This window comes from Euprymna scolopes, unplaced genomic scaffold, assembly GCF_053919585.1.
Source record: "Euprymna scolopes isolate OS-2025 unplaced genomic scaffold, ASM5391958v1 sca80, whole genome shotgun sequence".
Classification (NCBI taxonomy): domain Eukaryota; kingdom Metazoa; phylum Mollusca; class Cephalopoda; order Sepiida; family Sepiolidae; genus Euprymna; species Euprymna scolopes.
In genome coordinates this window covers 37,300-51,587 of record NW_027633880.1, presented here as the reverse complement: position 1 = coordinate 51,587, position 14,288 = coordinate 37,300, and the positions used below count along the sequence as shown (strand labels likewise).

The 14,288-nt window shown below is 31.4% G+C and overlaps 1 protein-coding gene across 1 annotated transcript in view; it reads left to right on the top strand.

The window, feature by feature from the left end:
- Nucleotides 1-14,288, top strand: part of LOC145276289 (uncharacterized) — a 90,599-nt gene that overhangs the window by 40,438 nt on the left and 35,873 nt on the right. The window contains exon 11 of the mRNA XM_080127707.1: nt 11,579-11,725. Coding sequence (XP_079983833.1) covers nt 11,579-11,725 — 147 coding nt within the window. The remainder of the gene's footprint in view (nt 1-11,578; nt 11,726-14,288) is intronic.

Below are 14,288 nucleotides of genomic sequence, written 5' to 3'. Positions count from 1 at the left end.
AGTGTTTCTGTGTGGAACGTAAATTAAAGATTAGACAGGCCTGTTGAAAGAGTTCATGAACGTTAGTGTCTAAAATACTAGTGGAAACATGCGTCACGAAAGATTAGAGACAGTACTGTAGGGTGAGAAAGAGAGTTTGTGCATGTTCCGCATTGAAGAATATGGAGATAGCCATGTTGGCTTGTTTGTATTCACGCCTTAGTCGAACCCCGAGCCCAAACGTTGAGTGAGTTCTTTTGAATCCCAAGAGGAAAGTTGAGGGCGACAGGTCCGTTCCATGTGGAGTTGTTGGTCTAATATCTAAGAAGAGAGTGTGTTGCCAGTTTAAACTTTTATAAAGTCGGTCATGTGACTGAGAGCTAGCTTCTGATGGCACAAGCCAGGAAGGAAGTGTATTCAAAATCTCCAGCCGTGAGAATTTACTCCTGCTTGTGTTAGTTGCAATTTCGTCTGCTATAAACTCTTCACTGTCTACTTTAAAACGTCTAAAAACGCAATTTTATCCAATTTTCGGTAAAAATTATTTTTAATAATAAATAACTTTCTACTCGATGATTTTTCGTAATTTTTAGATACATTACTATTTTCGACATGACAATTAAGTACGTAATATTGTTTTTACTTAAAACGACATATCTTAAGAAATCAATTTGTCAACTCTATCTTAACAAGTACCGAAATTTATTGCTTATGGAAGAAAAATAACATTGCCAGTCATCTGTAATTACGTTTTCTTGCGTTAAAATAAAACTAGAAAAATTAAAGACGGAAAAGTTTATTAATCTTCAGTAAGGATGCATGTGTTACATTTTATATTGGATGAAACAAAGAATGAACGCACGAGGTATATTTTATTAGCCGTTTTTATTTACTCTGCCCAAAGAGTCCGCAAACTCGATCCAAGGAAGACAACTCTTAAAAACTAAGAGCTCTCTACCTTGTGACATCTTTCTTATCAAGTAGAATTATTTTATTTTATTTTTATCTATGTGTGTTTAATTTAATTTTTTATATTTATATATAATAAAGTCCTTATATTTTGTTAAGGGTTTTCTTGTTCTCACAGGTTGGTTTGATGATGTTGGTAGTTCTAGTATTTCTCCAGGTTGTGTCTGCAGTTGTATGTGCTGGGCGTGTTGCGTTGTCGTTTTGGTGTTGTTTATTACCGTGGAGTCACTGCTCTGTTGAAACAGTGATGTTGGATTATCTTGTTCAATCTCGTGGACTGGTAGATTGAAAGTAACCTTTCTTCGTGGTCTGAATATTTCTTGTAAATGTCTTTCTGCTGTGTCTCAATAGTTTTCCATCTCTGTGCACTTTGGTGATATAGTGCATTTCTCTACTACCACCGCTGGCTACCACGTGTTAACACACTTTCCTACCTATCATTAATTCGGGAAGGTCTTTTGCATTTCTGTTGAAATACTTTTGTTGCTTCCTAGTTTTAATGTTCATCCGCTCACAGATTTGGTTGTCTTTTATTGCGCTTGTATCCAACAAGTTTGGGATCCTTGTTCTTATTTTCCTGTTGTATATTATTCAGCTATATTGCTATATTTTGGTGCCGCTTACTGCTCATAGGGTGGTTGTCTCCCTTTTTATGTCACTCCATATTTCTCTATTTTCATAGCTGTTTTGGGGGCACATCTTTTTTAATAAATTCTGTACAATATTATATTTCCATTTGCCTCAGTGTCCACTTTCATTTTTATTTTGTGTTTTATTTTTTCTGAATCCCCACAATCTATAGTAGCGAATATTGTTACCATTCTCTTTCTTTATGGTGCACAGGTATAAGTCAACTTTTTCATTAAAACGCGATTTCCATTCACACATCTTGTGCACGGTTTGGACTTTCTTATCTCTACCTCATAATACTTTCCAGTTTTTACAGGATGAGGCATAATTCCTGTTACAAAATTTCGGAACTATATTTTATGATAATATTAAAATAAATTTACTATTTTATTGTCATTATATTATAACATAATATATGATTTCTTATTTTTCAGAAAGAAAATATACTAATTTTTCACAATGTTGAATTGAAGAGAGGATTCCCCATAGAGTAGCATGAGAAGGGCATGCGTCCATCAGAAATTGTCAAGTTAGGGGAAAGCCTCAAAATCAATTGTATATAAAAAGGTCGATTGATCGTTACCCGGAAACTTCGTAGATCAAAGATAGACAATGATCAGGCCGTCTCCGCACCTCTAGAACACCTAAACCCATAGAAAATGTCGGGAAAAAATCAGGCGAAATCAATAAAGATCAATGAGACAAATTGTAAAGGAAGCACAAACATCGCCAAGAACTATACGAAGAATATGTCGAAGTAACCTACAGATGTCATCCTGTAAGATAAAAATAAAAACAGCTTCTCTCTGCACTCACATTTGAAAACAGACTCATCAGAAGTCGACACGTCTTGAACCGTATCAGAGAAGGTACGCTCAATAACATCATCTTTACGGCTGAAAAGTTATTCTCACTTCAATAGTCCCACAATCATCAAAATGATAGCGCCCTTGCGAGAAATTGTGAAGCAATACTGCAGGAAAGATTTTCAGAATGCAGAAAACAGCATCAATGATTATCAGGGCAGCCATTTCTGAAAGAGGGAAATCTCCACTTGTTTTTTACCCTCAAAGGGTCAAGATTAACAAACAACGTTACATTGAAGACATTCTTGAAGGTTCACTGACCCCATGGTGTAATTCTGTGTTCGGACTCTCCAATTAGATACTGTGACAAACCACACGTCCTGGATTAGCAAAGAAGAATGGCCGTCTTCATCAGCTTATCATAACGCTCTTGATTATTCTTGGTGGTCATTCCTAGAGAGTGAAGGCTGCTCTACTGAAGGGTCAAGGGAAACATTCTGAATAATACTTATGTCATATTTTTCCTTCAGTATTTGTTAATCATTTTCTGTAATTGGGTTTTGTAATAAATTATTTTGTTGGGATAAATCTGAATCTAATTTTGTAACAGTATGTATACCTCCACCCTATACATACATACATACATATATATATATATATATATATATATATATATATATATATATATATATATATCCTGTATATCGTTTGCATTTTTTGTTGCATGTGTTATTTTGGGTTGTAGCTTCGTATGCCCTTATGCTTTCGATAGCTATCTTCAGTGTGAGATTCGATTTGCTAATAAGATTTCTCCTCTTATTTGAATATTTTAAACCTGGGTAAAACAAAGTATAGGCGAACGAGGCATATTTTACTAGACGCTTTTATTTGGTCAGCAAACTCGATCCAAGGGAGATAACTATTAAAACTAAGAGCTCTCTACCTTGTGACACATGTTAAAGTTGAGTCAGAGCCAACAATAATAATCAAGTTTCTGTGAGTTGGAAGAGAAGTAAGAATGGTGTAAGACTTACTAATAACTTTTTTAAAAAATTTTTTTATTTGGATTCTTTAGACATCTCTTCTCATCTTGAGTGTTATTTTCACAAATCCTGACATCTGCAATTGTATTTTGAGTATCGCTTGCACTGAGGATTGAACCTTCAACCTCCAAAAAAATGTTACTTTACAACTGAATTTTACCAATTACTGTATCCTCCTACTCACAAGTCCTGATTTCCAAGTTTGACAATAAAATTCCCGAGTTTGACAAGATACACCCGAAAAAGGCCAGAGGTTACATGGATCAAAACGTTGCTAAAAAAAAACACTCAAATGAGAACAACAGTCTGCAAGTTCCTGTAGTGCAGTGAAAAAAGTAGTTAATAAAATTCAGTTGTAAAATCGCATTCTTCTGGAGGCTGAAGGTTCATCCCGCAGTGCAATTGACCCAAAAAAACAATTACAAATTATTAGAACTTAGTTGTTGGAAAAAAAGCATACTATCCCTGTGGATAAAATAAAGAGATCTGTTTAAAATTTCATGCAGATTCCAGAGTTAAACAAAAAGATACCCGAGTTCGATAAAGATCGCCTGAAGAAGGTCAAAGGTTACATCGACCGAAATGTTGTGCAAAAAACACTCAAGAGAAGAATAGTCGGAAGAATCCAAATGATACGAATAATATATGCTCATCTAAAAAAATCAGAATTGTAGATAACAAATTTCTTGCTTGAAATTATTATTAAAACTATGACTAAACTATAGATATTATTACGAAATTATTAATATCACTAAATTATAAATATTATAACTAAATTAAAATATTATTAATAAATTATACATATTATTACTAAATTTAAATATTATTACTAAATCCAAATGTTATCATCATATTTAAATATTACTCTTGAATTAATTAAGAATGGTATTTCTAAATTATAAATATTATTTCTAATAATATATATTATTACTAAATTTAAATATTATTACTACATCAAAAATTTTATTTTTATATTCAAATATTACTACTAAATTATAAATATCATTAATATATAATAAATATTATTACTAAATTATAAATGTAATTACTGAATTTAAATATTATTACTAAATTATAAATATTATTACGATATTAACTTTTATTACGAAATTAAAAATCTTATAACTAAAAAATATTACTAAATCATAAGTATTATTTCTAAATTATATATATAATTACTAAATTTCTATATTATTTCTAAGTAAAAAATGTTATTTTAACAGTATTACTAAATTATAAATATTATTACTAATTAATAACTTATTACTAAATGTTCACTGTTATTACTAAATGTTCACTGTTATTACTAAATTATGAATATTATTACTAAATTTAAAATGTTATTACGAAATTATAAATATTATTACTAAATAAAAAATGATATTATATATTATATCTTTTTTACTAAATTATAAATATTATTACTAACCTTTCAATGTTATTACTAAATTATAAGTGATATTACTTAATTATAAATATTATTACGTAATGTCAATAATTTTACTAATATAGCGAGGTTATTACTATTTTATAAATATTATTACGAATTTATAAATATTATTATTAAATTAAAAATATTTTACTAAATTATATGTATTATTACCTAATTATAAATAAAATTACAAAATTATAAATATTATTACTAAATTATAAATATTATTGCTAAATTATGAATGTTACTACGAAATTATAAATATTATTACTAAATTAATAATGATATTACATTATTATATATATCATTACTAAATTATAAATATTATTACTAAATTTGTAATATTTTTACTAAATTATAAATATTATTACTTAATCATAAATATTATTTTTTAAATTAAAATATTGTTACTAAGTCAGAAATGTTTTTACTAAATTATAAATATTATTATTAAATTATAAATATTATTACTAAATAAAAAAGTTTGTGCTTGATATTAAATATTATTACTAAATCATAACTACTATTACTTAATTTTAATATTATTACTAAATTATAAATATTATTACTAAATTTAAAATGTGTTTACTAAATTATACGTATTATTACCTAATTATAAATATAATTACAAAATTATAAATATTATTACTAAATTTTAAATATTATTACTAAATTATAAATGTCACTACGAAATTATAAATATTATTATTAAATAAAAATTATATTACATTATTATAAATATTGTTACTAAATTATAAATATTATTACTAAATTTTAAATGTATTTACTAAATTATAAATATTATTACTTAATTATAAATATTATTTTCTAAATTTAAATATTATTACTTAGAGATGTTTTACGTAATTATAGATATTATTACTAAATTATAAATATTATTACTAAATAAATAACGTTAGTGCTTGATAATAAATATTATTTCTAAATCATAAATATTACTACTTAATTTTGATATTATAACTAAATTATAAATATTATTACTAAATTATAAATATTATTACTAAATTATAAATGTTTTTACTTAATTATAAATATTATTACCTAATTATAAATAGTATTACTAAATTATAAATGCTATTAGTTAATTATAATATTATTACTAACTTATGAATATTATTACTAGATTATAAATATTTTTACAACATTAAAATAGTAATACCAAACTTTTAATACTATTACTAAATAATAAATGGTATTTCTAAATTTAATTACGTTTACTTTATAATAATATTATTACTAAATTATAAATATTATTATTAAATTACAAATATTTTTACCAAATAATAATTATCGTTACTTAACTATACTAAATTATTATTATTTATTATTATAACTAAATTATAAATATTTACACAAATTTAAATAATATTACTAAATTATAAATGTTATTACTTAATTAAAAGTATTATTACTAAATTATAAATATTATTACTAAATTATAAATAATATTACTAAATTTAAATATTATTGCTAAATTATAAATATTTTAATATATTATAAATAATATTACCAAATATAAATATTATAGCTAATTTATAAATATTATTACTTCATTATAAATGCTATTACTAAATAATAAATATTACAAAATTTAAATGTTATTACTAAATTATAAATACTATTACTTAGTTTTAATGTTATTACTAAATTATAAATACTGTTACTGAATTTAAATAATTTTGCTAAATTATAGATAGTATTACTACAGTATAAATACTATTATTAAATGTAAATATTATTAATAATTTTTAATATTATTCAGAAAACAATTCTGTATCAGAAAACATGCTATGTGATATACGTATATCTATACGTGATGTTGCCAAGCTAATCAAAAACCTTGATTCCAGTAAAGCAACTGGCCCTGACGGTATTCCAATTATAGTACTCAAAAAACTTCAACCTGAACTAGCGCCCATACTTACAAAACTGTTTAAACGTTGTCTTAAGGAGAATAGTTTCCCATCTCCCTGGAAAATCTCATCAGTATGCCCTGTATTTAAGAATTCAGGTGATCGCTCATCCCCCTCCCAGTACAGGCCAATAAGTCTCCTGTGCGTCATGAGTAAGTTGCTAGAATCTGTGTTAAATACAGAAGTAATCAACCATCTCAACAAAATAACCTTCTTAGTGACACTCAATATGGTTTCCGTTCTGCTAGATCTACAGCAGATGTGCTTACAGTTATATCGCATAGGATTAGCAAATCTCTCGACGGTGGCAATCTTTCTAGGGCAATTGCTCTTGACATATCTAAAGCCTTTGATAGGGTATGGCATAAAGGTTTACTTCATAAGATCGCTAGCTATGGTATAGCTGGAAAAGTCTTCTCAATTATTAAATCATTTCTTTCTGATAGGTTCATAAGAGTTCATAAGAGTAGTAGTTGAGGGGCAAACATCAGAAGCTCACAGTATTAATGCCGGTGTCCCTCAGGGGTCCATTCTGGGCCCAACTCTTTTCCTGATCTACATTAATGATCTTCCAAATCACATCCTTACATCATTTGTAGACATTTATGCTGACGACACTACCATTTACGGTAGCACATCTAAGACAGTAAACGACCAAGTTCTCTCCAATTCTCTCTCTTCTGATCTTTCGTTCAAAGAAATTATAATTTTTTTTTATATGGTGGTACCCGCTTATCAAGGCCCGGAAGCCACTCGGGGATAAAGGTTATTGTGTGTACAGTAATCAATGGGATAGTATCATAGTAATCGTTAGTATTGGGGATTTGATAAAGTGTCTTACTTAAGGGGGCGGTTCATCAGGAATTTGTTTATGTTGGACTTGAAGACATCCAAGTTGTAGTCACGTGGGAAACAGGCAAAAGGAAGAGAGTTTCACAGGCGTGCACTTCTAAGAAAGAAGCTTTGTTCATGGAATCTACATTTTGGTTTTGGCATAGATAAAGAGTGGGGAAAATTTGTGACAATGGTTTCAGCTAGACGGGTGTTTATCGTGAAAGCGAGGGGGGACCAAAGATTGGAGCTCAGATGAGCACTTGCCGTGGAAGTAATGATAAAACAAAGACAGGCTCACAACGTCTCTTCTGTGGGAGAGAGATTACAGGGAAGAGAAAGGGGCATGCCCCACTAAGCCACAGAGTCTATGTTGTACTCTGTCAAGGCAGGATAAGCTGTTTTTAGCAGCTCCTGCCCAGATGTGGCAGCAGTACTCCATCCTTGGACGTACTTGGCTTTTATATAGATAGAGAATTGCATCATTAGTGAGATATCATTTACAGCTTTAAATGTGTTGCCATAGATGGTCGTGTCATCAGCATAGATATCAACAAATGATTTAAGTATGTGTTTTGGGAGATCATTGATGTAGATCAGGAAGAGAGTTGGCCCAGGATGGACCCCTGAGGGACTCCAGCATTAATACGGTGGGCCTCTGATTTCTGCCCATTAACCACTACTCTTATGAGCCTATCAGAGAGAAATGATTTCATGATTAAGAAAACATTTCCAGTTATACCGTAGCTGGAAATCTTGTGAAGTAGGCCTTTATGCCATACCTTATCGAAGGTCTGGCAGAACGGAAACCATATTGCATGTCACTAAGGTTATTTCTGTTGAGCTTGTTGACTACTACTCTATTTAATATGGATTCGAGCAACTTACTTATGACACACAGGAGACTCATTGGTCTGTACTGAGAGGGAGATGACTTATCACCTGAATTCTTAAATACATATTGATGAGAACTTCTCCTTAAGGCAACACTTAAACAGTTTTGTAAGTATGGAGGCAAGTTCTGGTCGAAGCTTTTTTAACACTATAATTGGAATGCCGTCAGGACCAGTTGCTTTACTGGAATCAATGTTCTTGATTAGCTTGGCAACCTTACGCACAGATATTTGTATGTTGCATAGTGTGTTGTCTATTATAGGAGGAAATACAGGGAGTTGATAGCCTTGGTCGCATAGCGTAAAATTAGCTGCAAAGTTCTTTGCAAATAGTTTGGCCTTATCTGATGCTGACGAAATGACTCAGGTCCATTGATGATGGTTGGGATAGAATGCACGCTTCTGTTTAGGATCCTGTTTGCTATTTGCCAAAGCTGCTGGTAACCAAGCTGCTGTTCAGCTACTTTGGATTTAACGAACTGAGCATATAGCTCTCTTGCATTTTTTATTTCTCTTTTATAATGGTTGCTGGCAGTCCTGAAAGCAGCTTTAGTCTCAGTGCATCAATTACGTTGGTAGCTATGGAAAAAGTGATTTCTGTGCGTGATGGCAGCAGCACATTCTGGGAGAACCATGGCTGGCTGCTAGATTTTTGTTGGAATTTTTTGGATGGTATGAATCGGTCTATGCCTACAATTAACCATTCGGTCGGGTCTGATACTATAGAGGACACATCCTTTTTAAACATACCTTATCTAGTATTTTTTTGTGAAAAAAGTTTCAAATTCCTATCGATAGGATCCATATTTATCAAATTTATACTTAAATGGACCTATGCAAAATTACATGGTATTATTTGAAATGAGATATCAATACAAGATTTTTATTTGGATTATTTGGACTATTGTATTTATCTATATCTATACATCTGTATAGATCCACATAATACACACACACACACACACACACACACACACACACACACACACACACACACACACACACATATATATGCATATAATATATATTCAGTAATGTGATTGATAATTTAAAATTCAAATTAGAATTAAATTAAAAATCCGTTTCATAAGAAGGAACAACAACAAAATCAATAATTTGTACGATCGTTTCGGAAAACAATGTTTTTATTGCGGTAGACATTAAGCTACGGGCAATAATTTTTACATATAGTGTTTTTAACAAACAAAGTTTCCTCATCAGCAAAGTATTGGGAAGGGTTTTTAATATATGTAAAAGACACCATAAATAAACCTAGCATTAATTTTAATTTAATTCTAATTTGAATTTTAAATTATCAATCACATTACTGAATATTAGATTAGCTCTAGGATATTTACCTATCGAGCTTATTATATATCTAAATTAAAATAAGCACTTTTTCTTTCCCTGTATTTTAATTAAATTAGTAATTTTAATATTACATTAAAATACACTCTGCTCTTTAGACAATGCATATAATATATATATATATATATATTCATACAATATATATATTGACATATATAGACATATACACATAATAAATATATATATATATAAGTGAAAATGTGTGTGTGTGTGTGTGTGTGTGTGTGTGTGTGTGTGTGCACTTCTGTACCAAATAACTCTGTCAATTTTCGGTCTACTAACTTTAGATTTGATATAATGGGTTTTGAAATTTTGGAAACTCTTTTTATTCGGTTTTCGGGCAGAAATTTGGCTGTTAAGGGGTCAAAGTTCAACGATTTGATCTTTGAGAACTCTACAAAACTCTTCTGCCAATTGTGGGTCTAAGCACTAGAAATTTTAGATATAGATTCCTTGAACATGGATCTACCGTTATATATTGATTTGAACCCAAAACAATAAATGTCAAAAGGTCATAATTAGAGTCAAAGTTTTTTTTTTAAATTGACCTCTGCTATCTCTAACAAATTACTCAGCCAATCTTTGGTTTAAACATTTGAAATTTTACATAAAGTGTATTCAGACATAGGGCAAGCTTTTTAATCGTTTTTTTGCTTTTTTGCTGAAAATTTGCCTTCCAAATATGGTCAAAGTTTTAAAGATTTTACCTTTGCAGTCTCTAGCAAACTATTAAACCAATTTTAGGTCTAACATTTGAAATTTTACACAAAAGATATCCAGACATGCAGTTTTCTTTAATCAGTTGTTGGGCGAAAATTTCGCTGGCAAGAGGTTAAAGTTTACATAGTTGACCTTTTCAGACTCTACCAAATAATTTTGGGTCCAAACACTTTAAATTTTAGATATAGCTTACTTTGACATGGGTCAAACATTTTAATTTAATTTGAGCTCAAAACAATAAATTTTAAGGAGTCAAAGTTTTTTAAAAATTGACGTCTGTGGTCTCTACCAACTTTTCTCTACGGTAGTTAAGGAAGCCTATTATATAGAAAGGCATTACCGTACATATTCACACTTTTTAATATAGACATATGCACATAAAGTTATGAACAGTACATAGGGCGGAACTGCTAGTATTTATATAAAAGTGAAAATGTGTGTGTGTGTCTGTGTGTGTGTCTGTGTGTGTCTGTGTGTGTGTCTGTGTATGTGCGTGTGTATTTCCCTATCAAATAACTCTGTCAATTTTCAGTCTACAGACTCGAGATTTGACATAAGGAGTATTGAGATTTGGGAAAATATTTTAAACAGTTTTCGGCCAGAAATTGGGCTGTCAAGGGGTCAAAGTTCAACGATTTGACCTTCGAGAACTCTACCAAACTCCTCCTCCAACTTTGAGTCTAAACACTTGAAATTTTGAATGTGGGTTACTTGGACATGGATCAAACTTTATAATTGGATTTGTGCCCGTAAAAATAAACGTTAAGGGGTCAAAATTGGACTCAAAGCTTTTTAAAAATTCACCTCTTCCGGCTCTACGAAATTACTCAGACAAATTTTTGTCTAAATAATTTAAATCTTACATAAGTTGTATTCACACGTAGGACAAGATATGAACAATACATAGGGCTGAACTGAATTTTTGTTTATCTTTTTGTTTTACTTTATTTTCGCATTCTCTTTTCGCTTCCAGAAAAATGTCCTGCAGGTACGAAAGCAATCGTAACCGGATGTGTGGATTGCCCCGGCGGTACATATTCCGATATAGACCAACGTAATTGCACCAATTGCAAGCCCCCATTAAGCAGTCTGCCCAGATCGAATTCCAGTGGATGTTTAGGTGAGTCAAACACAAACACATATCTTTCATTTTCGTATAGACTAGCAAGAAAATCTGACGTTGCTCGGGATCAAAGGAGGATCATTACTATGTACTTTTCACTATACTCATAACACCATATTACATTTTTTATTTGTACTGTTTCCTGTCCATTCGCATTTGGCCCGGAAAAATCTAAAATGTTGCAAAACTCTCTTTTAACGTAAACGTAAGAAACCGAACCAGATAAACAGACAAGAATATCAAAAGAGAGAATAAAGCGAAGAAAAATAAAACTAGAAGGATGGGGGGGGGGGGGTTAAAAAATCTTAAGGCGAGTATATGTGGAAGCAAATAAGTTCAGCAATACACTTACACATATATAAAAGCAAAATTATAAGCATATACATGCATATGAGTACAAATATACACACATTGCCATACTCACACGTAACCAAAATAAAAACAAAATTCAGGGTAGAAAACCAGAAGAAAGAGTACAGTACATATACAAAGAAATATAAAATATGTAATACTTAAAACTTATAGTAAAAATTATAGATATATCTATATATCTATAAAAGTGAAATTGTCTGTGTGTGGGTGTGTGTCTGTGTGTAAATTTCGCTACCAAACTACTATGTCAGTTTTAAGTCTACAGACTCTAGATTTGATATAAGGGGTAATGATATTTGGGAAAATTCTTTTTAATCGGTTGTCGGACAGAAATTTGGCTGTCAAGAGGTCAAAATTCAAAAGATTTGAACTTTGCGGTTTCTAGCAAACTATTCAGCCAATTTTGCGTCTAAACATTTGAAATTCTACCTAAGGGATATTCTGCTTTTTAGTCGGTTTTCGGGCGAAAATGTGGCTACCAAGACGCCAAAGTTGAAAGAGATGACCTTTGCAGACTCTACCAAACACCTCCGCCAATTTTTGGTCAAAACACTTGACATTTAAGAGTTAGGTTACCTGGACATGAGATAACAACAATGATGAGAATACTGAGAGAGATGATGAGAATACGGAACTGAGAGTGATGCGAATTCATTATTGAAAGAATGTGTAATACAGTTCTCTTAAATAAGGGGAGGGGAATCATTACTGATGATGGAGGAGGGGACAGACAATTAAGATTTGAAAGGATGTTATCATTCAACCACGGTAGTGGTTGAATATATGCTTAAGTCCGAAATTGAATGAATCGAGACACATTCAAACCCCCACCACTAATTCCGTTCGCAACCAAATTGCAAACAGCTTATATAGTTGGATAGAACACCTCATTAGCTACATTTTGAAAAAAAATCTCGAAAATTGGTTCAGTAGAAAAAAAGTTACAACAAAATATGTGGGTTCACAAACAGGAGAGTAAGTACATACATAAGTGACTAACGCTTTTTTTTATTTTGCATAACTTTTTTTTGTATATAAATATTTTTTACTGCGATTTTGCCAATGTGACATGTTAGCGTAACGGTTAGAGTACCGGGGGTTGGTGGAAAGATTTTAGGTTCAATCCCGTGTATCGTTTTTTTTATAATTAAAAAACCGAACTTTTTTTTAATAACTAATTTTTTTTTAACTCTCCTTATGAAATAGATATGCGGTTTTCTTTTCCTAGATGGTTTAGATTTTCAATGCAGCACAGTACGGTTTGAGATCTTACCGTACTATTCTCCAATGCTTTAATAGCTGCCTGATAGCTATTTCCTGTTGCTGAACCTCTTCCATGATCAGAACCTCAGATTCAAAAGCCTTAAACATGCGCTATCTCTCCTTCTTCTTCAGTTTTTGTCGTGATGCTTACCGAATGTTAGAGCTGACTTGTCAGACTTAGGTATGAGATCCTGCTCTTCGGTGAAGGCGGGGGTGGTGTTTGGTACCACATCCAATGGTGCCAGCTCATGACTGGTGTTTGGTGTTGTATCCGATGATACCTGTATGGTGAAGACTTCTGCCTGGAAGACCGTCCTCAGTTTACCAAGATAATAAGATTTTTGACAGGTGAGGTGGTTTGAGTATTCTAAATAAACACTCGCACCAATCTTATCATTCATTTTAGATCCATCAGTATAGCATTTGATTACGTTGCTTTCCAGCTCTTTTTCGTAATCTCTTGCGCCTGTTCTGTCATAAACTATACATGTGAAATGCTTTTCAAATGATCTGGTTTTAGTCATAAGATCACCCGGCACATGCAAGAGCAGTAGTTCCTTCCTAGCCTCATTACACAAATCCACGTGACTCTTTGTTTTTCCAGTAGTCCCAACAGATCTTGACCACCACAGACCCATGAGATCTATTCTATAGGATCCCTGCATCGCTTCTGCCTTCAGGAATTCTTTAATCGGAGGGATATTCAACAACATCTCCAATGCTCCAGTAGGTGTGCTCGGATATGCTGAAGAAGTCATTAAACAAGCAAGTCTTTGTACCTTCTGGAGTTTCTTCCTCAAGTACAGTTTCTCTGTCCCGCGGATCCAGGAAACACATGCATATGACAAAATGGGACATACCATAGCAATGTATATCCACCTCATTACATGCGGGTTAACTGCCCAGGTTTTCCCCACAATTTGTT